This window comes from Microtus ochrogaster, chromosome 24, assembly GCF_000317375.1.
Source record: "Microtus ochrogaster isolate Prairie Vole_2 chromosome 24, MicOch1.0, whole genome shotgun sequence".
Classification (NCBI taxonomy): domain Eukaryota; kingdom Metazoa; phylum Chordata; class Mammalia; order Rodentia; family Cricetidae; genus Microtus; species Microtus ochrogaster.
Genome location: NC_022024.1, coordinates 19,432,999 through 19,459,963, shown reverse-complemented (window position 1 = coordinate 19,459,963; position 26,965 = coordinate 19,432,999). Strand labels below are relative to the sequence as shown.

Genomic DNA, 26,965 nt, shown 5'->3' with positions numbered 1-26,965 from the left:
CTTTCTCTACTCCTACAGTACTCAGTATACTGCCCTTTCTCTACTCCTACAGTACTTTCTAGTTACTGAAATCGCCACATAAACTTAGAGTAAGGAAGTCACCGTCCATCTCTCCCTCAGACTAATTGCAATGCCCATTCAGAACATTGAAAATGCCTAATGAGTCATTTTGATGTGACAGTAGGCAGATACAGGTCATTCTGTTAGGCTGAACAAACACATATACAAGACAAAAGCCAACCATGGCACATGTCCTGTGCTTTGGAGCAAAAAGAGGGCCAGTGAGATGGCCTAGCAGGTAAACTGCTGCTGAACCTGAAACTGGAGCTCATGCTGAGAACCCATGGGAAGGGAGACAATCAGAATGGAATCCACAAGTCATGCTCTGACATCTGCACACAAGCTACAGCATCCTCTTGCTGCCCCTACACTAATAATGAATTTAAAAACAATAGGCGCAAACAAAAACTCTCAAAACAAAAAGAGCCAGAAACTCTCCCTTGGGGCTGTGTTCTCACGCTTCGACACCATCAATTATGTCATATGTCGACTCCCACCTCAACTGAATCAGCATAATTTAGAATAAATGAGATTCACTTGGTTCTAATGTTATTTTTATCTCCCTGATCTCCCTGATACCTGGACAAGATTAAGGTTCCCTTATCAGGAAGAGTTGCATGGATCTGGGTCAGTTCAGGTCTGTTTCACTGCATTCTATTTCCACTTATACACGGAGAAAAAACGGGCTGTATTGAAATGTTTAAAAAAAAAACAAAAATAAAACAACTTATTCCTTTTAGGAGAAGAAATAATATGACTGCTTCAATTAGTTATGGTAATAATCTATATCAAAAAATATTAAAACATTAGTTAAGTTAAGCTTTGGAAAAAATATTCCATAATGCACTGCAATAAAACTGTTTCTGGTACTTAGCATTCACTTGGGGGCTACTGGCTCATAACGTAAAATATCTAAAGGCACTTTTAAAAACATATGGTATAAATTTAGTATTATAATGACTTACAGAACATGGTTTTTTTTTTTTCTGAAAACTCATATTCATGACAGACCACCTCTATGGTCTACCACAGTGTTATTGGGTAAATATATTCATGCAAGACACATATTGTTTACATAGTCAATAAAATCTTAAAAAGTTGCAGTGTACATACCAGAATCATCTACTAAACTGGGTAAGACCATTAACAACTCAAATTTATACCCCAAGTCAACTTAAAAACAGCTGTTCAAATAAAGTGAGGACAAAGTGTCAGATAGCTAAGATATGAGGCAAGGGACACATAACATATTTGTCCATTCTGGGACAGGGATCTATGGAATCTAGAGCTTGACATCAGACAGGAATTGTGATAACCTCTCCACACAAATCCCTTGCCCTGCAAAGTCAACAGTTTTAATATAATTACTAAACAATATAAGTGATATATTTCTAATTTTGTAAATGACTCTAGTGCCAGGACTGGAGAGCTAGCTGAGTTGTTAAGAACCTTGTAGCTCTTTTTTTTTTTTTTAAACCTTGTAGCTCTTGCAGAGGACCCAGGTTTAATTCCCAGCATCCACATGGTTGCTCAGAATCATCTCTAACTCAAGTCTTAGGGGATCTGATGCCCTCTTCTGACCACTGCAGGCACATGGTGCACACACATGCATGGAAGTAAAACACATACATTAAAAACAAAATACTAAAACAATTTAAAAAGAATACCAGGACCATAAGGTGTACATTACATATACAAAGTAAGGATACATTTATATTCCATTGGTTGTTAAACACACACACACACACACACAGACACATACCCATATGTTTACCAATAAAGAAATGTAAGCTATCAAAATTCTAGTGGTACCATAAGCACCTTGGATACTCTCTTAGTTGCTTGTTTCCTTGTAACAAAGCTGCTTATTTGGCTCCCATTCAATGGCACAGTCCATCACAACATGGGAATCTTGGCAGCAGGGTCTTAAGGCACCTGCCACTCTGCATCCACAGCCAGGAAGCAGAAAGCAAGAAATGCTTGTGCTTCTCTTGCGTTCTCCTTTTTATCCAGTCAAGAATCCCAGGGCATGAAATGGTACCATCCACATTTAGGGGGAAGTCTTCCCATTTAATTATTCCCATCACCCAATCTAGATAATCCCTTACAGCTGCACCCAGGGATTTGTCTCCAGGGTGAGTCTAGATCTCATGGGATTGACAATAAAAATTAACTGTCACAGATACTCCTTGCTGGTTTCAGGCTTTCCTTCATCACTCCGTCTAATTCCAAACCTATCACTCCAGATTTACAACCCAATTTCCTGTTCGTGAACGTGTGTCTGCTAGAAGGCTAGAGGCCTGTTCTGAGGGCTCTGCTAGGAACAACGATGAGTATGGCTTTCTGCACGTTCACTTTGATATGTCTTGCTGTGGTCTTGCAGCTCAACTTTAGGTTCTGATCTGCAAAGGGCATCTGAATATAAAGCCCACCTAACTCTATACATAGGAAAAGTTAAAATAAATGTTGGGTGTATTTTCTGAAACATATTTCTACAAAGCATTTTCTCAAATTCTATGTCTTAAAATAATCATAATAAATTCCTTGTTTTCAAAGTAGTAGTCATTAGAACTACTGGCGGAACTTTTTAAAATAACATATATTCAAGTTCTGTACCTGGAGGCTAAAACTCAGGTGGCCACAGACAGTTCTCCAGTATCCTAGAGTGACAAATTTGATTCAGTGGTGCAATCTGAGCTAAGAAGCACTGTTATAAAAACTGCAGGAATGGCTATCCATTTCATTTTATTACACTGAGGATATGGTAAGAAAATCAAAGTGCACTGTGGCAAAAGGTGAAAGTGTCTACCTGGCTCCCAAATCTACCTGGCTTTGCACAGAACATAAAGAACAGTGCAGGCAAAACTAAAACATAAACCAATGTGTTACTATGCTTACTACTTGGATTTGTACACGTTTTTTTCCTGGCTGTGCAACTGTTTTTCTGACGTCTAGGTTTTCGTAGTCACTCATGCTGCATATAGGTCCACCCACTTCAAACATCAGTCAGACCACTGTCCTTCCATTTGTACCGTGCTTCCCTGACAACCGCAACTCCCAACACTCTGTTCATTGCAGGTACGTATGAGAAAAACAGGTAACACTAAGATGAACATATTTGTTTGACCAACCAAAGCTTATTACTACCTATTTGACAGTTGCTTCAATACTTGATGACTTCTTTGAAATACCCCCTTAAACTCAATATAGTTTTCATCCTTATCAATATATTTAAGCTGCTATGGTTAATTCTGCACACGAGAAGCCAGGTACACTGTCTAATGGCTCATTCCCACGCTTTTCTTTGGGAGGTGGGGGTTGGAGTGAGAATTGTCCCCACAGAGTCACTAACTAGACTGCTCAGCCCCCGCTGGTGGACTCTGGGTTATATTACTGGAGGAAGGGTGTGACTGGAAGTGGGCACTGAGGTTTCAAAAACCTATGCCATTCCCCTCGTGGTCAAGCATTCGAATTTATGAGCCTGTGGAGATCATTCTTTTTCAAACCATCACAATTTCCTATTCAAACTTAATTTTATTAAAATACTAACTAATATATAAGACAACTGCTACTCCTAATAGTCTAAAAACTATTTTGAAACAAATTTAAAACAGTTTTGAAGCTCTATCTTACAGACAGATTTGTCATAAAATGTACCAACCAAATGCTATATTAGAAGCTGCCAACACATTTATCATTTTTCTCTGCAGGCAGAGTCCAGAGAGCACAGACTGAATATTACTATTCTACTAAAATAACAGTACTAAAGCTTTCTAAGCTCATAGAAATCTAAGTATAAAATCTAAGTATGCTGATTTTTCTTTTAAAAAATACTAATTCTTTAGAAATGGATAAAACTATCACAGTCAAATGGAGATTATAATCACAATCAAAGCAAAACTTATAAATATTTATAAACATAAGTCCTACCGGATATACATCAGATATTAGTGAGATTTCAAGTAGTTGCAAAATTTTTAGTGTTCAGTAAGTACATTTTATAGACAAAAAATGACAATAAAATATAAAAGCGATATTGTATCTAATACTATTAATGCTAGATTTGCCAAGAAAAAATTTGTTATTCTAAATGCTAATTCAAATCACAATAATGGATTGGCATGGTAGCACATGCCTCTAATGCCAGCAGGCAGAAGGCAGAGGCAGAGGCAGAGGCAGAGGCAGAGGGATCTCTGACGGGCAGCCTGGACTTTATAAGGAGTCATATGACATTCAAGACTACACAGTGAAATCATTTCCCCAAAACAAAACAAGATACATCAATTAAGACACAAAAATGGCCAAAAAAAGAAATAAAAAGTAGCCATAATAGTTGAAATAAATAAGAATTATGACACAGAGAATATTTACTACCTTTATCTTGGTTTTCAAATTCTTCAGATAAAAGATGGTAGCAACAGCCCACACTGCAAACTCCTTTGACTTCAGACTTGGATGCAAATATCCGCAGAGTGTTTGGTGCAAGATCACCACAAGTATGCAGACCCACCATTAGACAGTCCTTTAGAGACAAGGCAAAACGGGGAGGGGCCCCTTTTTAAAAGGAGAGTTTAAAACTATACAAGGGAAGGTTTCAAGTGTCTTTTCAAATATGTGAACTTTTACGTGGTCAATTCTACACAAAAGGTATTACATATCACTTTGTATGCAATGTCCACATACTTTTGTCATTTGGTATGAGAGAAGTTGCATTATCTATTGAGGTTTTAAGGAGATGCCCTTAAATACCTTTAAATACAGAGACATTCTATGGATCACATTATTATTAGATTTATCATATAAATAGTCATACCAATTTCTCAGGTTTATTTTCACAACAACATAAAAAAGTCATCATATCCTCCAAATGCTATGTAAAGAACTATTCAGCTAACAGCTCAATTTTTATAGCACCAGTCAGAATTAGCTTGAAAGGCGCACTTCTAGTAATATAAACCTAAGACTATTTTGAAAAACTGAAGTGATAAAATAAACTAAAATTTTAAATTTTAACTGGATAACCTAATTACTCTTTCTACGTTAATGAGGACTAATGTTTCCTTTAACTGGTACCTTCTATATGTATCTGGCAGGAGGGAGCTCTGGAGAGATGGCTCATTGGTTAAAGAGCATATACCAATCTTGATACAGGTTGGGTGCCTTGCCCAATTATACCTCTAGATCTATGGCATCTACCCTCTCTTCTGGCCTACGTAGCTGCTACACTAACATGCACAATGCCACACAGAGACACATACATATACACATAGTTTAAAAAAATAAGAATAAAATCATAAAAAAAAATCTCTGTGGGGGAAGCCCCTCTTTGTAAAAGCCATATAAAACAAGATTTAATGTACAAAGAATTCTAGTACTTTGTTTAGCCATTTCTTTTAGGAAGATTTTTAAAAATTAACAAAGAATAATATTAACTTCAAAAGATACTGTGTCTTATAAAAGAGTTAAGCAAGGTAATCTGTAGGAGCTTTGGTAAATACTGATTTAACATATAATAGCATATTTCAGATGTACTGTCTTTCAACTATGTAATTTCACAACTTAGAAAACATTAAAGCCTTCAAGAATTCTCATAGGCTATTCTTGCTCTAGGATAGTGCATGCCTGTCCATAAATATATGCTAATTACCTCTTTATGTGTTCTCACTGCCCTGATTGGATCAAGTGTGGATGCATGAAAACATGCTGCAGTCCAGGAACACCTACAATTACTACAAGTGTCAATTCAAGACAATAAAAATTATAGAAACACTTCTTGGACTAGAATTTTAACAATCTCTGAATTGTGGATAAGATAATTTGGCTTATAGACAAGTATTTGTGCTAGCTCTTTTATTTCAAAGTAAAATGAAGAAAGGGTTTTGCATTCCATAGTATGCCCTCATTAAATCTGCACTGTTGTGCATGCAAAGAAAGTCAGCTTAGCATTTTACTCTTGATCTTTAGGACTGCTATGCCAGATAATACCACATTAGTAGAATAACAAGCTATTCATGCTGTAGTCTATGTTGACAGCACTCTTGCAAACTAGAGGATTCAGAAGTAGACTCACCTCCAGATCTTTAATAATGTCATGTAACTCTGAATCAGCAGTGATAAAAGAGGTCAGTGGTGAATAAATACTTGGGTCGCTTGGTTTAGATGTCATATTTCTCTTCTGTTTCCTCACTTCATACATTTCTGCATTGTGCACCTGTGATGAAGTAGGTTCAACGGCATCAATAGGCAGAAAATCCGTGAAAGAAAAGGCATTTTCAAAACACAAATTCCCTTCTTCAAGTGGCTGAGCACGTGGATCTCCTTGCTGTTTCCTGGGAACTGAAACTGCCGTCTCTGAGCGCTCTGGCGCAGCACCAGCAGACAGCTCTTGATTCCCACGGCTGTTCTTCAGTGGCCTGTCACAGTTTTCCTTACGCTTTGCTTCCTTTTCCGCTTTTATTCCCTTCTGCAGTCTCAATGTCAGTCCGTTGGCATCTTCTCTTGTCTGACCACGATACAGGTGCCAGTGTTTCTTCAACTTCCTGTTTCTCTCCTTGGCTCCGTGCGTATTAGTATTTGAGGAATCGATGCCATAGACATTTAAGCCATACTTTAAGGACAAAAAGGAGCTTAGGTAGCCTTTACCAGAACCCACATCAATTATCTGAGGAAAACAAGAAAGAATGAATTCAGGATTTCAGTCAGTTGGTAGTAGAAACATTCCAGACATTTTATTAAGAGGAATAAACAAATGCAATATATAACTTACATAATCTCCTATGTTTGCTTTTTCAATGTTTGATTTCTATTAAAAACCAATCACCGATCACTTTTATTAAACATTTTCCAGTTCCAGATAGCATAGTAAATCAGAGTGACAAGTAAGTAACAAACATAGTATTTGAAAGTGAGGAAGAAAACATGCTGTTATCATATATGACATGACTTTGTGCAAAGTAAATCCTAAAGAATATACTTAAAAGTCACCAAAAATAACAGATGAACTAAGCAATGTAGCAAGGCAAAAAGTAAAGAGAAACTAACAATGACTCATTAGTACACAGACAACACCGCAGCAATGGACATTCTGAAAGAAAAGTTTTAAAACAAGATAACAGACAATAAGGGTCTTGGTAAACAATAAATTAGGTCATGTATTCCCTATTTTATCATTAATGTAGTTATTCAACCCATTGGCTTTACTATTAAAGCTGGTTCCTCAGCATTGAACACGGTCAGTTTTTACAACCCCAGCCTCCTCATTGCTACTGTCTAACTGGGGTGTCTATTGGTATTTAACATAACTACGAATATGAGTTTTAATCTGTTTGCCACTTGATTTTTTTTGTTTGGGCTCTCCCCACTTTCTGAATGCACAGACAACATCGCAGCAATGGACATTTTGAACGTAAAGTGGGGCCAGACTACAAACCTCAAACTCATCCCCAGTACACAGTTCCTCCAGCAAGGCTCCAACTAGGCTCCACCTCTCAAAGTTGCCCTGGCCTCCACTTTCAGCAACACCAACTGAGGACCAAGTGTTCAGATACAGGAGCCTGTGGGTGGCATCTCACATTCAAACCACGCTGGTTTACATAGTGTTTCATATAAATACAAATGCATAAAGTTATGAAGGGCAAACATAGAGTAAACAGCTTCATCTTATTCTAGTTTGGTATAGTTTAGTGGCAGATCTCTCAGTGAAGATTTGAGTACTGAATGTGATCTCTTTGGCAAGTAAAATAAACACTAAGAGGAAAGTTGAAAGAAGGGCATGGGGTGGAGAACAGCAGTCCAATAGAAGTATAAGTAGAAAATGAAATCAGAGAGATACCAAAAGTGGACAATACTCGCAAGGAAATCGTCTCACCTGTTTTAAACCACAGTAATCAGCAATACTGCAGATTAGCTCTGCCATTGCCTGAACCTCATGAGATTTTTTTGTGTTCATAAACTGAATTGCCTTCACATTTTCACCTGAATGAAAACAGAGAAAATTAAAATACTGTTACTAAAGAGAATTTTAATGAGTTGTCACCTGATATTCACAGGTTTTTAAATCAATATTAAAATAGCATAAATTCTATTATGATATCTGTGTGATTTCTATTAGTTTAACAGTTATGATTCAGATAGAATAAAATAAAAAATCCGCAGATAATTAAAATCATTCCTTGATATAACAAGTAGTTAATTATAAGTGAGAAAACTGTACTACAAAAACCTGTTTCATCAAAGAACAGCTTTAACGGAGTGAGAAGTAACAAGGTGGAAATAGACATCCCTGAAGAATACACGCATGAAGATAAAACCAACTCCTATACACCAATAAGAAAAACACTGCCCAATCTAGAGCAGATGAATGAGCCATTTTACCACCTGCACTGTCCAAAGCAGTGGCTACCAACCACATGATTATTTACACTTAAAATTATCAAAGTCAAAATACAAATTAAACTTCCAAGCTACACTAGGCACATTTCAAGAGGTTAACAGCCACATGTGACTATTTTCTACTATATAGTGTATAGCAACAGAGAACATTCTACAACACAGCATTTTAGAGTATACACTATATTTTATAGTATAAAAAGCACATCTAACAAGGTATTCAACATAATCAGACATGTGGGAATTGGATAGTGGCAAGCTGAAATTTAGGGCTCGGTTAGAAATAAATAAATCTACTATGGCATGGCAGTATTCACTTGTGACATGCCTGCTTGTAGGCCAAGCTTCTTTCCTCTTCAATAGGAAAATGTGAAAACCTTACTAATAAAGTCTTCCCAGGAGTATATGGTTATTAGACAATGGCATTTTGTTGACAGATACCTGCCCAGAAAATAAAAGTGAGAGACTCCAGGATGGGGAGGAGCTTCCCTCCACACACAGCTGTCACTAGCTTGTATCTCTACTCTGCCTTGGACTGGCAAAGACAACATCCATCCAGACTTGGTGATGGCTTCATGTTTGCATATGCTGTTCTTTCTCTTTGATACCCAACGTACATTCCTTGAATTTTAGAAGGCAGATAGAAGGCCAGGCTTCACTCAGCTGAGGCCAGTTAGAAACAGCTGGCACTGAATACAATGCCAATAGCAACGTTGCTGATGAACTCAATTACAGCCAGAATGCCCTTCTCAGAGCCACGATTTCCCAAAATCCTTTGTTTTGCTCCAGGAGGAATATAATAAAATAATTTTCATTAAAATAGTTAGATATAAAGGAAACAACCATAATAATGAAAAAATTGGATCAGAACGGGGATAAGCTCCCTCTACAATGAAGGGTTCTGAGGATCCACTTTTGCCAGCAAACACTATGCACATGCCTCTTAATGAGGTGCTCGCAAAAGAAATCCTTTAATTTGCATATCGGTTAAAAGTTAAAAGCTGAATGTAATCATGGGGAAATAATCAAGCAAACCTCCCTACATGCATCAACTCATCAGCATCAGCAGAAACAATGAGATGAAAAAAGAAAAAAGAAACAAATCTGTGTCTGTCCGACACCCACATGGCAGCTCACAACAGCTCAAAACTAGCTCCAGAGGCCCTTTTCTGACCTCTGTGTGCAACAGGCACACACCTGTACACCAGCATGTGTGCAAGCAAAACACTCATACACATAAAATGAATCTAAAAACTTTTTTAAGAAAAAAAAGGAGCTATAAATAATTTCTGCAACACTAAAACAAATTTGAATACAGTGTGCTAGTAGATAATGTTTGTAACGCCAAGGTAAAGTCCTGGATGAACCAGCACGCTACAGGATAAGTAGGAGTATATCCTGGTTCTTAGGGACATGTGTTAAAACACTTGCAGGTAATATAGTATCTGTGACTGATGGTCAAAGGATCCAGGTTTTTAAAAATGTATTTGTGGAGGTGCTTACAGCAAAAAGGTAGGATTTTAACATGGCAAATTTAGATCAAAAGTATCCAGGGTCACTGTAGTATTCAAGCAATGTTTCTGTAAGTTTACAGCTTTCTAAAAAAACAAAAAGAAAGAAAAGAGAGAGTTGGTGAAACAAAGAGAATCAAACAAGATAACAGACAGTAAGGATCTTGGTTTCCCAGCAATCACCATCCACATTCCTCATATTCTTCCCAAAGAACCAGCCAGAGAGACCATTGTCTAAGTGCAATAAAACTAATGCAAGGATTTTGACATCTGTAGTAGCAGAATTCATACATGTTAGAGAGTTTGGAACTAACTGTGGTAAAGACACCCAGGGACTAATGTAGCAGAAAGCATAGAGAACCGTATGTGCTCTTAATACAGGATAAGAAAACCTGCCCTTCTCAATACGAGCTGACTTACCAGTGCCCATAATATCCAGCAACAAGCAAAGACTGTAACGGATAGATGTACTACTCTTAAGTACCTCTAAGGCTTAAGCCTACATCACAATCACACATACCAGTTCTCTGTTCTTTATTTACTCGAAGGGCTGTAAGCAGCTGCTCGAAAGGAGTGCACAGCCCCAAGCTTTGCACAGAGTAGTGTTTGACGGCCCGAGCAAAGGCTTCCACGCTCAACAGCTTCCGAGATGTTTCACAAAATACTTTGGGGAGATCAACAAAACCTGAAAATCGGACAGAAAAGGAAGATATCTAAACTGTTTGAGATCTTAAAACAGCAAATGAACCCTGGGGATTTTACAGCAACTTACAAGATCTTAACTTTAGATTTTGTCAGTATCTCTAATAGCTCCTTATCATCTGTTATTTAAATTATTGACCTCTGCAAAACTTGGGTTTAGCATTTTCTCCAATCATGTCATGAAGGATCAAATTAAAATTTAGTCTTTATGTTTTCCAGGAGCAAAAACAGCAGCCGTTTCCAGTCTGAAGAATAATGTAGTTGTTTAACTCATGAGCTGTCTTTTCGGACCTTCAATTGTGCATCTCAAGGTGCTGGTCCTGGCAATACTGTTATTCCGTATTCCTGTGGAACAGTACTGCACAGGCTTACTCTTTCATGCCATTGTTAAGGGACAACAATTTATTTCTAAGGTTTTCATTCCAATTTGTCCAAAGTGGTTCATAAACCTCAATGGATAGAGCAGTCCAAGTGAGCCCATTCATTAAAAAGTATTTTTAAAAATGAAATCAACATGTAACAAAATAAAAGCAATCTCACAAAGCCAACAAATTCAGTTGTTAAACCACGTATGTAAAGCACTTACTTAGGGGCAGCATAAAATCTAGAGAACAACACTGATTTTACCAAGACCAAACAGACATCCAGAATACCATGCCATGACATCTTGTCTAGCATAGTTGACACTCACATCTACTTTTTACAATGTCCACTTAATCACAATGAAAACTGTTGCTCTCTGACAAAACTAAAACAATGTAACTAATGAATGTCTTCAAATTCTAAATAAAATTATATGCTTCTGCTCCTATCCTTTTAAAACTAGCATCCCTTAAGTTGGAGGTATAATGTGTGATAAATTTATTAAATAGAAAATTGCAGAGATGTGTGACTTCAACTTTTGAATCAATTACATAGAAAATAAAACCACAAAGTTACCATGGTAAATTTATTTAATAAAGATTTTAGGAAATTTTAAAAGCTGAATTTACTGATACAGCCAAAAGTAATAAAATCTACATCAAAATATTTAGACATGCTGCAGAAGGGAAAACTCAGTCAACTATTAAGTGAGACTTTTAGGTTTAAGAGCAGTCTCAACATCCAAAGGTTCCGGGGGAGCAGTTTCTTAGAGTGTGATAGAATAAAAGTATTAACTCACAGTGAGCAGAGGGGCCGTTATATCCATCAGTTATTGGGCAATGATGCCAACAGAAAGAAATGTGATGTTTCTTTTAGAAAAGTTAGTTATCCTATTGAAAATTCTTGAAAATATTTCACTTTGACCTCAACTAATAGTTTGCTTTTTTCATTACAAGCACCCCAGAAATTTTGGGTATTGGAGCTAAGTTAATATGGCAGCACATTTCAACAACAGTCACTTTTTAAAGGATTACATACTTTGATTCATTCTCTGTTTATTCAGTCTAGAGTTCCACAACTAATTGTTTTTTCATCCCAGAAACACAGCTGAGGTTATTTTTTTTTTTTCCTGAGTGATTCAGTCTGTAACAGCCACGGTTCACTGCTTTTTGAGATTCAAAGAGAAAGAAAAAGGCCAATGATCTTGTGTTTACTCTCTTCTGTGGTCCAGCACGTGAGAAGACCATGGGGCAATGCCAATGTCCAGCTCCTCACAGCCCCGTGTCTGTGTAATAGGTAGCACAGAAGCCACAGTGCTGTTGAGTTTTAGTTACTTCTTAGTTGTGTGCAAATATTCTTCCCACAGGGAAAGATGCATTTTTAAAATCTGCTGCCTGCTCCATCTGCATGTTCTGTGGCTTGATTGTTTTGCCTACACTTCCCTCTACGGGAAGTTCCCGATCTTCCTCCAGTGTCTGCTTCACTTGACTTGTCTGTATGACCTACATCACTATACCAGGTCAGTTTCTTGTAAGAAGGGCTGGGAGAGAGCATTAGCTGGAGAGCCGGTGGGTTGGCTCAATGGGTAAAGGCGCTTCCTGTGCATTCTGACCACCAGAGTCTATCCTCACGGTGGAAGGCTAGAACTGACTCCTGCCAGCTGCTCTCTGACCTCCACAGACTCATCAAAGTACACCGCCCATGCATCTACACTAACACATCATACATCAAACACACAGCAATAAATAAATATAGGATTCAGAAATAATAACAAAATAGGAAATAAGATGGAAAAGAAGCAGGAGAGGTTATTTTTGATAAACAGGATACCAAGATACCTCTAATCTGCTTTGATTTTTTTTTCTACCAGATATCAATATACACATGAAAACAAAAGAGCAAAATACACAGACTGTAAGAATCTTCAAGAAAAAAATGCATGAAGTTTTAAAACCAGAAATAAAACCAATGAATGTATATTCATAATTAACAAGTAAAATTTAAAACTACTTACCTGTTTTGTACTTGATGTCCAATAGAACTCTAAGGAAGATGAGTTCCACCGGTTTTCATAATAACTCACTGTTCCATTGCTAACAGGTACTGCACATTTAAGACTACACACCAAACATGGTGTTGGACACTTCATCTGTTAGGTGAGCATGTTAACTGTGGCTTTTATCTCATTTTCAGAGGAAATACCTAAGACTTGACAAGACTGTAATTGATTCAAATGGGCACACACTAAGTGTCAGGGTAAACAAATTTGGCACTCTGACCTTACACTCTGCTCTTGATCTCAAGTTCCATCAGCATGCCACAGAGAGCAAAATAACAGTGGGCAATGATAGACCTGACTATCAAAATCAGGCAACTTCTGGCAACTTCTTTGGCAGAGATCAGCCTACAGTGGCAAGTTAGGATAATACACACTTGCTTCTCTCTGTAACCATTTCATCACTCCTCTTAACCCCTCCCTCTTCACTACAAGTGATCCTGCTTCCAGAAATGCAAACGCAATTAGGATATCTGAAATAATGAATGTCTCTGAAAAGAAAGTGAAATATTCGTGTAAGGGTTTCTGTGGCATCTACCTCTAGAATCATAGTAAACAAAAACTGCTCTATGTTCAGTTGTAAAGCAAAAGTACTTTGCACACAACATGAATGATGGATGATGGATGGATGCATGCATGCATGAACGACAGCATATTTCAATGCACTTACTATTGTAGCATCATCAACTACGGAATTCTCCTAAGACTCCGTAGTGGTTGTAATCACTGAGGCCACTACGAGGACTTCAATAGCACCACTGAGCCTGTTAGGGAAGCATAAAACCTCATTTCAGCCCGAATACTTACAATCTTAGGGTGAGACAAGAGTGACTTAGATCATACAGAATACAATAAAAGATACAAATATGTACTAAACTTACAGATACAACTGTGTCATAGTTACTCACATAGCCAATGGACCAGAATTTCAGGAAGGTATTGCCAGCAGTACCTTCCTGATAATTACCTTCACAAGGATATAAAAATATTTTGTTGTATTCATTCCTACAAATATTCTTTTTACTGACACATCTTTCTCTTTTCCTATTTCCCATGTTGATAAATAGCATTTCCAATCACTGCTAAAGTTAAATCATTATAGTATTTTTCACATACTGTGTGCCTGAGTTCCTATGTTCAACTAGCTGTCCATCCAGGTGTGCAATTTCCTTTCATTCGGAACCCTCCCCATCACTACTGTGGCTCCAACTCCATTAATTCCAGCACTACAGCAAAGCCTCATGTTATTTGCCTTTGGATAAAAAACACAATATTTCCCAAGTATCGGATGAGTTGAGGGCATTTTCTCTAAAAAGGAAATCAATAAACTTTTATTTAATGTAAATTTAATAAAAGTTTTTAAGGCTTTGCTTTTTGCAATAGTTGACTGTTGGCTTATATCTTTGTTAATTGTTTAATAGCCAAAAGTTAAGTCTGCCTTACTAAACTTTGAAAATTAAAGATGGGCTGTGTTAAATTCTATGAACTTTGCATATACGAGCATACTATAATGTACTAAGAGAACACATATAATACATATTGTTGCTTTTAAAATGAGTCAATTGTATGATCCAATTTGTGGTAGGATTTTTTTTCTTGCCTAAGCAACTCTAGCTTAATTTATAGTTGTACATAAAATGAAAAAATATGTTACTTAAACAGGCAACCCATGTTTTTGGATGAAATAATACATATTAACAAGAACTGACATTCGGGTTCATACCATACCAATATTAACACATAATGGATGCATAAATATAGCCAATCATTCCAAAAGCATTTTCATATTGAACTACAGTATTTGTGAAAATTAAATTATATGTAAAACTAGAAAAAATTATCATAATATTTTAAGATTCTTTACATAGTATTTGTTGGCAAATAAAATTATACAATGATACATATTTAGAAACACATTTGCTAAATAAAAAAGATAAGAAGCCAAGTCATCCAGGGATGCTTAATACTATATGAAATACTAGTCTCAGAAGACTGCACCAGTTCCCACTAAAATGGCATAAAATGTCCCAAGAAACACAGCGTACTACAAAGAACAGGGCTGGAGAGCAGGTTCAACAGGTAAGAAGCTTGCCACATAGCCATAAAGATTAAAGTTAGGATCCCCCAAACCAGTGGATCTCAACCTTCCTAATGCTGTGACTCTTGAATGCCGTTTTTCACATTGTAGTGACCCCCCAACCAAAAACTTATTTTTTTTTGCTACCTCATAACTGTAATTTAGCTATTGTTATAAATTGTAACGTAAATATCTGTATTTTCTGATGGTCTTAAGCAACCCCTGTGAAATGGTTGTTTGACTTCTGAAAGGGTTGCAACCCACAGGTTGAGAACCACTGCCCAAAACTCAAGTGAAGGCAAAAGTCCAGCAGCCTCCTGTCCTAGCTTATTCTCTGCTGCTGGGATAAAGACCACAACCAAGAGCATCTTGGGAAGAAAGAGTTTATTTGGCTTACATATCCCAATTACAGTCTAATACTGAGGGAAACCAAGGCAGGAACTCTAGCAGGGCAGGTCCCTGGGACAAAACCTGAAGCCGAGACCAAAGATAGAGAAACACAGCTTACTGGCTTCTTCTCCACGGCTCTCTCAGCCTGCTTTTTATACAACCCAGGGCCACCTGCCTGGCCAAGGGTAGCATTACCACAATGGGCTGGGCTCTCCCATATCAATTATTAAATAAAGAACCCCCCCCCACACACACACAGACTTGTCTACTGGCCAGTCTGATGGGAGCATCTTCTCAATTAAGGTTTCCTCCTCTCAAGTCATTCTAGCTTGTATCTAGTTGACAAAACTTAGTCAGCACCGCCCTCTTATTCCAGCTGGTGGGAGGGAGAGAACAGGGACTCCGCGGAGAAGCTGGCTGGCTAGAATAGCCAAAATGACAAGCTCCAAGTTCAACATGAGACCCTATCTCACTGTATTATGTGTGGAGTAACAGGGAAGACACTGGACTTCAGTCTCAGGTCATAACACACATGTGCAAAAACATGCAGGTGCAACCCTCACAAAAATGTACATACACACATGCCCATACACCACATAAGCATGCAAAACACGTGTTAGAATTTTTTTTTTTTGCAGTGAGGAACAGCTTGAATGTTAGAATAAAGAATAAGAATTGGATTTTATAGAATTCGGGAATTAACTGGAGAACAATATAACAACTTTAATGTTGTAAAACTAAAAATCCCCCAAGGAGCTATTGCTAGTTGATGGTGCTGGGAGAGGAGGACACGTTTTCCTCAGTGGTACAGCCACTGGCAAATTGTCCACGCTCTAGTAAATAAGTCTACAGCCATACTCATACAAGCAGCCCTAATTGAACTCAGTGGGCCACACACGGACACGCACGCCCACATGCATACACAGACGTTAGAGAGGAGGCTAATTACAAAGAAGAAAGTGAAGAGTTAAAGCAGGAGGGGGGAATAAGATAAGGTAATGGTGGGAGAAAAGGATTAAAATACATTACCTACAGGCATAAAACTGTCAAAATCATAACAAAAACCTCCTTAATGTGTTAAAAAGGATTAATAATGTTGAAAACGTATCTGAGAAATGAAAACAACTAGACACACACACACACACACACAGAGAGAGAGAGAGAGAGAGAGAGAGAGAGAGAGAGAGAGAGAGAGAGAGAAGTTAACCTCTCTGGCCTACCTCGTGGGAACAGACAGGTAGAGAGACAGAGAGAGCTAAGAGAAAGAAAGAAGAAATTTATACATACATATATATATATATGTATGTATATATATATATTTCCACCTAGCAAAAGCAAACTGCAGGACATACAACACACACCAATGAATCCAGTTATTAGTATATGCAAAATAATGTAATCTCATCGAGGGAAGACCCAGTTAACCACACATTAAAGCTTCGCTCTGCACTTGGTCATCATCATTTTTCTTTGCATTTTCTTCTGAAAGCCAACATGATTCATTCGTTCACCAATATTTATGGAGCCCTTGATGCACAGCAAGAAACTTTCCGCGTGTTGGAGCCCATCCATGCTTAAGACAAATATGGTCCGTGCTCTCCACAACGGTTCACGGACGACTTGAAAAAAAACCAAAATTTACTAAGTTCCATTATATTCTCCCACCCCCGCGCACACTGCATTTTCAGGATGCTTCAGGGACGAAGTTCACTAAGGACACTCCACGACTGGAAACTCGGAAGCAAGCAGCAGATGGATGTTCTAGTAGCTGCTCTTATTTCAAAAGAGACACTTCATAGAATCTAAGATTCCTGAAGTTTGGGAACTCCAGAGCCTAGAAAAACCTCAAGGCACACAGCATACTGACAAGACATGCTTTCAAAACGGACTAGAGAGTATTCAAGACTTCACTATCACCGTCCAAATCCGAGCTACAATCTTCCTGGGACTGACTGAGAAACAGGTTCTCGACTCTATTCGTCAATACTGTACGTGCCCTCAAATAACCTTCTTATATTTCCAAAATGTTGAATTATTCCGGGAACGAATGCCTCTTCCCTGTTCCTTGGTTGCCTTAAATTGGGAAAATATACCAACACCCAAAGATGAAACGAGGGGACCTCACAAACCCTCACTATTCAGATGCCCCTCCATTCATGGCTCACGGGACGCCACATAAGTCCCTGCCACGTCCGCCGAGTTCCACCAGGGGGCGCAAAGAGGGGGCGCGCAGTCCATGCGCCCCGCCCCGTCCCCTCCCGCCCCGCCGCCCCGCGAGTCACCTGGTCCCGCCTCCTCCTCCCGCGGCTCGGGCTCGGGCTCGGGCTCGGCCGCCGGGCCCCTCAGCGCCGCCAGCACGCTCTCCGGGGGCAGGTCGACCAGCTCCCGCCACACGGACTCGGTGTAGAAATCCACCGTGTGCGCGCTGGAAATGGCCAGGGCGCCCCGTAGGAAGCGCAGCAAGTCCTGTAACCTGGCGTGGAGCGTGGGCAAATCCGGGGTCGCGGGGAGCGAGCCGAGCGCCGCCATGACGCGCGCCCTCCAGGGCTGTAGGTGGCGCCAACAGGGCCGCGCGGCGCCTCTCTTCCCGAAGCCGCCCCCAGGCCGAAGCGGTGGAGCTCCGAGCGTGCGCTCGTCGCGCGGTCGATTGCTTCGGCCTGGTGACGTATTATGCCGGCGTCCGTGGTGGTTCTGCCGGCCTAACCCGGGGGGTGCGAGATGGCGCCGAGGAGACCGCCGTCTTCGAGGTGGCGGACGGGAGGATCGGCGGCGCGCGAGGAGGGAACGCGTCCGCTCGGATTCAAGAGCCAGACTGGGAAACGCAGGACCTGGCGGCCCAGCCACCAGCAAGCCTTCCCCGGGAGTGTCCGGGAGGGTATGTGAGAAGACAGCGGTGGGAGGGAAGCCGAGGGTGCGTGGGGCGGCTCAGCCTGCAGAAAGGCTTTAGGATGGAGACCGGGTCTGTGTTGAGACCCGGGAGGCCATTCCTAAGCCCGCCGAGCCCCTTAGCGTCTCGATCCTTAGCATGGGAGGACGGGACGGTGCTGTCAGTTTAAGTCATAAGTCGTCGATCCGGAGCGTCTAGGGGTCCGCTTGTGGATTTACTCTAAAAACAGTTTTGCAACTGTATTACAGCAAAGGAAGGAGGGGAAGATGATGGGGTTAAAGATACACTCTCCCAAAGCCTTGGTAATTACAAACACCGCAGTAACCCTCATTTCAAATGGTTAAATATTTTGTTCGAGCTAATAAAAACTGGCAGGTGCTTAGAAAGTTGTACCTTATCCCCTTTTGTGGTGTCGTGTCTTATTTTGGAAAATAGATGATTAGTTTCTCCAATGGAAAATTAAGATTTCCCCCACCTGACGACCCCCAGGTGGTGTTTTAGATGAATTAAAGAAATTTTGATTTGTGGATATAAATTCAAGTTGAGCTGTAGAGTTTAGTTTACGCTTTAATTTTATTTTGAAGTTTGTGTGAGTGTGGTATTTGACAATTATTAGCCTTATATTTAGGGAGAGGACTAACTTGCTTCTCAGTACAAGTGCAACATTAAATGTGTTGAGTAACCTAATCTTTAAAGCAAAACTAATTCTATCATTTGGATATAATGTGAAAACAACCCAAAAACCTTCCTTTCTAGTAACGTTATTTTTCACTTTCTGCGAAAGTAATGGTAACTGAAATCCTTCAATGTTAGGACAAGGTTTCGCATTCCGGAGGAAACTGAAGATCCAGCAGAGTTACAAGAAGTTGCTCTGGAAGGTAAAGAAGGCGCCAGCGTCCCGTGACTCGCAGTTCGTCGATCGTTACCCAGAGCATCTGAAACACCTCTACTTAGCCGAAGAAGAAAGACTCAGGAAACAGCAGAGAAAGGCTGGCCTGCCCAGGTCAGAAGAACAGGCTGAGGAGCCCGTGCCTGAAGAGGACTGCAACACCAACCCCGAGGGGCCTGTGTCTGAAGAGCAGTCTAGTGACTGCCGGCCTCAGCCGGAACAGCTGTCTGCACTAAAGTATGTACTCTTTAAATAATGTTTTATAGAAGATATAGAGCAATTTGGGCAAGAATTAGAAGTTTTTGTAGCAGATTTTCCCAGTCACGTTCTAATATTTTCACATTTTTTAGTGTAAAATGACTGAAATAGAGTAGTTGAACGTAGGTGCAAGAATGTGAAGTGAGAATTAAGACATCTGAGTTTTGAACTACTGCCTCTCAAGAACAAGTAACTTCGTTGGACAATAATTAAGCCCAGTTTTTAATAAATATATTTGTGTGTGTGTTTTAAATTTTTTTAGGCCAGGTTTGGTGTTATATGTCTGTAAGGCCAACATTTGCGAAGCTGAGGCAGGATTACACCTACAGGCCAGCATGGGTGACAGTAATGACTTTCTAGAGAGAATTCTTGTGTAATGCATTGGTGACACTTTATGTTACGGAGCCAGACTTTGCACGCTGGTACACCAGTGTCCTCTGTGATGGGAAGGACAAAGTCAAAGTACTTGAGCCACCATGTACACCATGTTGCACAGCCTCAAAGTGGATTGCCGTCTCGGTTTAATGACATTTTGATGACAGAATTTATATCAAGCTTTTAAAACATGGGATACTTGGTGTTTTTGAGTGCTTACTGTTATTATCCATATTTTCTGTAAAGGGTACAGGAAATAGGTTGTAGTTAACAAAAATCAAGCAAGGCGTAGTTCTACATGCCTGTAATCCTCTCAGAAGGCTGAAGCGGGAGGATTGTTATTAATTCAACGCTAGCCTGGACTACATAGTGAGAGTCTGTCTCATAAAACCACAAAAATGTTGAAATGTGCTGAACACATACATGGTTTCGTGGCTGTGTGGTCTCATCCCTGTTATTCTCTGTACTAAGGAGTCCTAACCACAGTTTGCCACAGTTTGATGCTAAGCTGGACAATAATTTCAGGCCAGATTACACTACTGTATAAGATCCTGTCTTAGAACAAAGCCCTCTCTATTGCTTTTTTTTTTTTAATAAGAGTAGCTTGGGAAAATTTGTCACCATATAATTTAGTCAAAGATACATTAACAGGGCCGGGCGGTAGTGGCGCACGCCTTTAATCCCAGCAGTCTGGAGGCACAGGCAGGCGGATCTCTGGGAGTTCGAGACCAGCCTGGTATACAGAGCTAGTTCCAGGACAGGCTCCAAAGCCACAGAGAAACCCTGTCTCGCAAAACCAAAAAAAAAAAAAAAAAAAAAAAAAAAAAAAAAAAAAAAAAAAAAAAAAAAAAAAAAAAAAAAAAAAAAAATACATTAACATGTAAACTAGTAAAGAAGCCAGGAGTCACTTTGGATCTTAACTTTTTTTTTTTTAATTAAAATTTTGTCTTTCAAAGCTGGGACAATGATTGCATGCATAAGACATAATGCAAGATTAAACCAGACAGAATTCCAGCATGGACTGGGGAGGGCGTCACAAAGTCCATTAGGAGATTTCAGCAACTGATGACTGGTGGGGAATTGAGGGGAGTCAGTCTTTGGGGTGCAGGTCTGAGAGGTACCCATACTCCAGTAGATGGCCCCATACCCGATGTGTGTGCCCTTCCTGGCAGCAATAAGTGGACTCAGTGAGTTTAATAAAAATAACAAAAGAAGCATGTAAAAGTTAGGAAGGAAACGTGTAGAGGATAAGGAAGGAATTGGAGAAGAAAAAATATTGGGTAGATTTGATCCAAAATACATGATATGAGGGTATATAATTCTCAAATTTTAAAAATAATAAAATTGAGCATTGTTTGTGTTGTAAATACAACAACAAAGTATATATTTGGGGATAAAGACAGTAAGAGTCTTGGGGGTTTGTTGTGTTTTGTTTCAGTGGGCTTTTAGTAGGTGAGACAGTTGGATCCTTGGAACTCGTTGGCCAGCCCCTTAGTTCATTGAGAGATCTTGTCTCAAGTAAGGTAGTGAGCAATCCCCTAGTCTCCACACATGTCTGTACACGCATGTCCAAACCCGCAAGAACACTCACATGCATGCAGATACTCCCAGTTCTGACTGAAATTTTCAGAAGTAGAGAATAGAAGAAAGCAAAAAACCTATAATAGTTGGGCTAGGATATCAGTACTGTCTTTGTAACAACAGGTTGGAGTGGTGGAGCAGAAATCATGTCTAAGAGTTAAGGAATGAATGGGAAGTGGATGGCTGGTTTATTCTTTATGTAGAAATTTGATATGGAAAGTTAAGAAACAAGACTAGCTGAAGAGCACATAGACTTTGGTAATGGACAGTATATGTGTTTTTAACTAGGGTGCTGCTGAAATGCATTGTAGTTATGACCTGAGAGTTGAGGCAGAGCGGACAGGAAGGTTATTAAGTCAGATAATAAGCTACATCATAACTATTACATTTCAAAGATCTCAGAATGCTTCAAGGTAGGACTTGTAAATGAAGACCCTGTCTGAGCACTGATGGTTAGTGGTAAGAGGTTGACAGAGAAAAGGTGATCAAAGAACTCAGATTAAAGTTATTTACAGCACAACTTGTTACATTGGTCAATTCCTTTTCCATCTGTTTTTTTATCATTTTAATATCCAACAAAACCTACTGTGCTTTCCCTGGTTAATATATATTTCTCCAAAAATATCCATTTACCGTCTTTAATCTGTAATTGTAACTATGGTTTTAATGTATTATATGGGCATTTTTCTATTTTTTGTCATTCTTTCCCTTCATGCTTCCCTCAGTTTGTGTTAGTGATGTTTTTGTACATAAATACTGTATTTGACACAGTTGCATAATTTTCTCTAAATCATTTATAATTTAACTTGCATGTCTTAATTTCTCTTGTAATTTCTGTTACTAGTCCAAAGAAAAAGAAAAAGAAGACTTCAAACCAAAAGGCACAAGAAGAGTATGAGCGGGTACAAGCAAAGCGTGCTGCTAAGAAATTTGTAAGTTCTCCTTTTTAATTATTTAGGTTTATTTTTTTTTATCTTTAACATGTACAAGCTATGCTTCTTAGTATTGGGCACATAATATTGTCTACATCAATGCTTTATAGATTATCCAGCAGACTTGTGGAATTATATAATGTTCTAAGTCTTTGATTGGCTCAGACAATGCTAGTAGGTAAGTGATAATATTTGATTAAAAAAATTGCTTGTCAGTTAATAATATGAGCATCTTGCATCTGTGATAATGATCCTCAGACTACAGCCTAGGACCTTAGATCTTTAACAAGTTCCTTGAAATAATCTGATGTTTGAGGACCCAAGACCTAAAAGAAATATTGATTATTTTCTTAATTTTACACTGCTATAAAAGCCAGAGGGGAAGTAAATACTGGAATAAAGTACTCAGAAGCAAAGCTGTCTTCCATGCTTAAACATTTCCTCAAGATCTCCCTTCACCCTTGATAAACTGCATCTGTGTGGGGTAGTAATGGTTAGTCTGAAAGTTCAGGCTTTTAGGTTTTTGTTTGTTTTGTACTAAAGTTTAAGTAATGTACCAGTGTCTCATCAAAGTATCCCATAGACAGTACTGATATAATTGCGGTTTATACACATTAGAATATAAGTAGTTCATATTTTAAATTCACAGTTTAACATATAAAATGATTCTGACTATTCTTCAACTGATGACATGAAGAGATGATCTTTAATGTTAATACAAAATCTAGTGACATTACCCATGAGATCAAAATTGTTAAGAATTGGCTAAGTAGTGGGCAGTGGTCCACGCTAATCCCATATATCATTTTGAGGCTCCCGGGACTGGACATGAAGAGCACACCACCTACAACTTCTTCAGCTGTTACATTTAAATTAGGGAGAATGTCGCAGTGCTTGTTTGATAATGGATTTATCATTGGGAATTATAGTCCTCTACACTTAGATTTGAGTTTCTGTCATAGCAGCAAATGACCATGATCGTCCTTACATGGTGAAACTCATGATGTATAATGGAGTTATTTGCACTCAGAATAAGTAGGTAGCCATCATTTTCTAAATTAATTAAATTTATAAATTAGCTAAATGACAAAAACAATAAATAAATATAAGATACAGTTTTCTAGAAATGAACTTTTTACTGTTAAATGGAATATTAGACATCTTTTGTAAAGATCCCTAATTCTTTAGTGAGTTTAAACAGTGAAATTGTTACATAAATATTTGCTTTTTTTTAAAACTTAGATACCAATGCATGAGATGCTGCCATGACTGATAACTCTTTGGTATTCCTTATATCAGTATAGTATGAAAGAAAGAGGACACAGCTGCAATTTTGGAAAACTGTTCACATTTTACACAATGTAAAAGACCAAGATCAGTGGGGTTGCATTGTTATAGCAATTTCAGAACAATTCAGACCTGTACTTTCTGTTTCTGACTAATGAACATTATAATTGTTTATAATTGCAGGAATTTGAAATGAGAAAGCAAGAAAGAGAAGAAGCTCAACGACTTTACAAAAAGAAAAAAATGGAAGCTTTCAAAGTTCTGAGCAGAAAGACTAAAAAGGGCCAGCCAAACTTGAATTTGCAAATGGAGTATCTTCTTCAGAAAATACAAGAAAAGAGTTAGATTAGACAAACTGTCTTTATGGATTCATTTTGACTGACAGTTGCAGCTTTTTGTATGTGTATTGGGAGCACCTAACAGTGAACTAAATTTGTTGACATCAATGGACTGGTGAATTACATTTTTGTTTTTGTAATAGAAAAAAAAATGTATTTTTTCCACAAAGAATGACTTTATCCTGAAGAACTTTAAAAGCCCTCAATGGAATTTGAAATAAACTATTTCACAGTGAGCATTTCAGTGATGTAAACATGTTTTAGTGTAGCCATCAGCCATAGTAATGGGGGTTGGTTACTGGGAATTAGGTCTTTGCACTTGTTTGGCAGTTTTACCACCACTAAAGTACATTGTGTCCCCTGGGAGTTTTCAGATAGGGTTTTTGAGCTGCTTACATTTCTGGGGCTGGTCTTAAACCTGTGATCCTCTTAACGCTTCCAGGAGGGCTGGGATTTCAGGCCTGATAGACTGTATAGTGTTTAAATTAATTTTAATGATGAAGGATTAGCTTTCCTTGGAGTTTTTATTTATTAATTTTTAGCATATGTTACAGGAAAGTAGACTTTCTAGGCTCCCTAAAAGTAGGATATCTAGGCATTAAATTGGTTGCAACACCATAGTAAGATAGGTCTACTAAATATGATTTATGAATTCAATTTCACAGACGCCTTCTAGAATTAGAGTATTGTCACCATATAACATTGTTGGTACCTCTGTGAGCTGAGAACCCTTTTGCCTTCAGTTGCAGCAAAACAAGAAAGCCTTGACATAGTAAGCAAAAGAGATTGCACAGTAATGGTTGTAAAACTGTGTGGTGGCAAATACATTCTGAAGCTGTGTTAAGGTTTTAGAGAAGCTTTTCGTACTGCAGCCTCCATCCTGCTTTAAAAGTGCAGTGACGGGTACTTAGGAGATACTAAACTTACTCTGCGTAAACTAATGCTTAGACGCTTGTGATATATGCTATTGCTATTGGAGGTCAGAGCCATAATCTGATTGAGGCAGCGTGCACAGTAAACAGTTTCGCTGGTTTCCTTTGCTCACATGTGCAGTTTAAATTCCTCACGAAGTCTGTGTTGAGGGCTTCGTTTCTGTTTGTTTACATCCAAGGACGGTTTAGGGCAGAAGGCCTTCAGCATCTCCATCCAAACCAAAGGTTCAGACTACAGGTGAGATGCGAAAACCATACCGTGCATCTGAAAGCTCTACCCTCAGTCAGGCTTGGATAGTAGAGATTGGCTCAGTAGTGGCTGCTGGTTCCTCTGCCACACTTACTGAAGCTTCAAGGGGGAGATTTAATGTGAAAAGGTGGTGGGGTCTGGATGTGCATGCAGAGAGAAGCTAGGGCCAAAGGGGTGAGCTGTCCCAGTCTAGGCTTTGTAGGGAAGGAAGAATTTTATGGGTAAAGTACTTAAGAAAAGGCTTCAAGGCTTCAAACGCTAAAGGCAAGTGGAGCAGGGGGAAAATTACAAGGGACAAAGGTTTGCGATATAGTAAAGTATATAAAAATAGTTACTAGCAGTGGGATAATGTTTTCCCTCTATTTCTAACGGTTCTTCCCATACAGGGAAAATGTCTCCTTGTTGGCTGACTTGTTTTACCCTGGGGCAATATGGTAACTTTTAAGTTTGAAAACATATAGGCCGGTTTAGTGTACATGTGATTTCCCTATCCTCCCACCCCACTCTACTTGTATATGTGTTTATCTGTACATGTACACGTTTGGGTGTATGTCTGAGGTCAGCAGTTGAGGACTTCCAATGACTTAATCTCATTGAGTTCGAGCTTCTTAGTACCCTGGGGTCTTCTGTCTCTGTCTCCCCAGCACTGGGCTTACAAGAACAGCATTCTGGCCTTTGGGGAGTCCAACTCAGGTCCATATGTTTGGCCAGTCCAGCGGTTATTTTACCGCCGGAACCGTCTTCTCTTGAGATGGGTTCTCGTGCTGTTTTGCCTAAGCCAGCCTCAATTCCTGAACTTTTGATCTTTAATATCCCAAGGAGCTAGTGCTACAGGTCCATGCCGGCATACTAGACCAGGGTGTACATACTGTCAATTGCCATTCTCATAAATTATAAAAACAAGTTCTGTTGAGAAAGGATAAAAAGGCCATAGACACAGAAAGGGAAAGGCCTGTGTTCTAAGCAATGAACTATCTGAGAATTTGGTCTATAGGCTGAGGTTACAGCTTAGTGATAGAATGTTTGCCTAACATGTCAAGGTCCTGGGTTAAAAGTCCCAATGCTGCAAAACAAAATAATTAAAAAGTACGCCGCATATATCCAATTTGCTAAGACAAAAATGAAAAAGAATGGCCATGTGCACACAAAAGGATCACCATGTATACGTGATCACCATGTACATGTGATGACTATGTACACATGAAAGGGTAACCATGTACACACACGCTTTAGGTGATCAGAAATGCTCTCAGGCTTTAAGTTTATACACAGAAAATTTGATCTTGGCAGTTCAGATTTATATTGGGTCATAGTTTTAATTTGTAGAAGTGCAGTAGGCTTTTAATTGTTCCATTTTGTATTTTCTTAATCTTGTTTTGTTTTTTTGAGACAAGGTTTCTACATAGCCTTTGGCTGTCCTGCAACTCACTGTGTAGACCAGGCTGGCTTTGAACTCACGGAGATCTGCTTGCCTCTGCCTTCCAAGGGCTGGGATTAAAGGTGTGCGCCACCACCTACAGCTTTGTGCATTATTCTTAAAAGTACGATGATGAGGGTTTGACCTGAATTTAGAGCAGTGCTGTCTACCAGAAGTGATTCTGGCCGGGCGGTGGTGGCGCACGCCTTTAATCCCAGCACTCGGGAGGCAGAGGCAGGCAGATCTCTGTGAGTTCGAGACCAGCCTGGTCT

At 39.1% G+C, this 26,965-nt stretch overlaps 2 protein-coding genes across 4 annotated transcripts in view; one reads left to right on the top strand and one right to left on the bottom strand.

Moving 5' to 3' along the window:
* The window catches only part of Mettl25 (methyltransferase like 25), a 60,419-nt gene extending 42,322 nt beyond the window's left edge, over window positions 1–18,097 (bottom strand). For 2 of the 3 annotated variants that reach the window (XM_005358102.3, XM_026784561.1), the window contains exons 1-5: window positions 17,830–18,097; window positions 10,480–10,644; window positions 7,928–8,034; window positions 6,131–6,721; window positions 4,435–4,582 (exon numbers count right to left, since the gene is read on the bottom strand). In XM_005358102.3, coding sequence (XP_005358159.1) covers window positions 4,435–4,582; window positions 6,131–6,721; window positions 7,928–8,034; window positions 10,480–10,644; window positions 17,830–18,076 — 1,258 coding nt within the window. In that variant the 5' untranslated portion in view covers window positions 18,077–18,097. Of the gene's footprint in view, window positions 1–4,434; window positions 4,583–6,130; window positions 6,722–7,927; window positions 8,035–10,479; window positions 10,645–13,750; window positions 13,845–17,829 lie in introns of all 3 variants that reach the window. The other variant, XM_026784562.1, reaches the window with a different exon arrangement.
* A 143-nt stretch (window positions 18,098–18,240) lies between these two features.
* Ccdc59 (coiled-coil domain containing 59) lies at window positions 18,241–24,328 on the top strand. The gene is made up of 4 exons (XM_005358103.3): window positions 18,241–18,422; window positions 19,248–19,560; window positions 22,382–22,469; window positions 23,940–24,328. The coding sequence occupies exons 1-4, from the start codon at window positions 18,266–18,268 to the stop codon at window positions 24,099–24,101; spliced, it is 720 nt and encodes a 239-aa protein (XP_005358160.1). The 5' UTR covers window positions 18,241–18,265; the 3' UTR covers window positions 24,102–24,328.
* The last annotated feature ends 2,637 nt before the right edge of the window (window positions 24,329–26,965 follow it).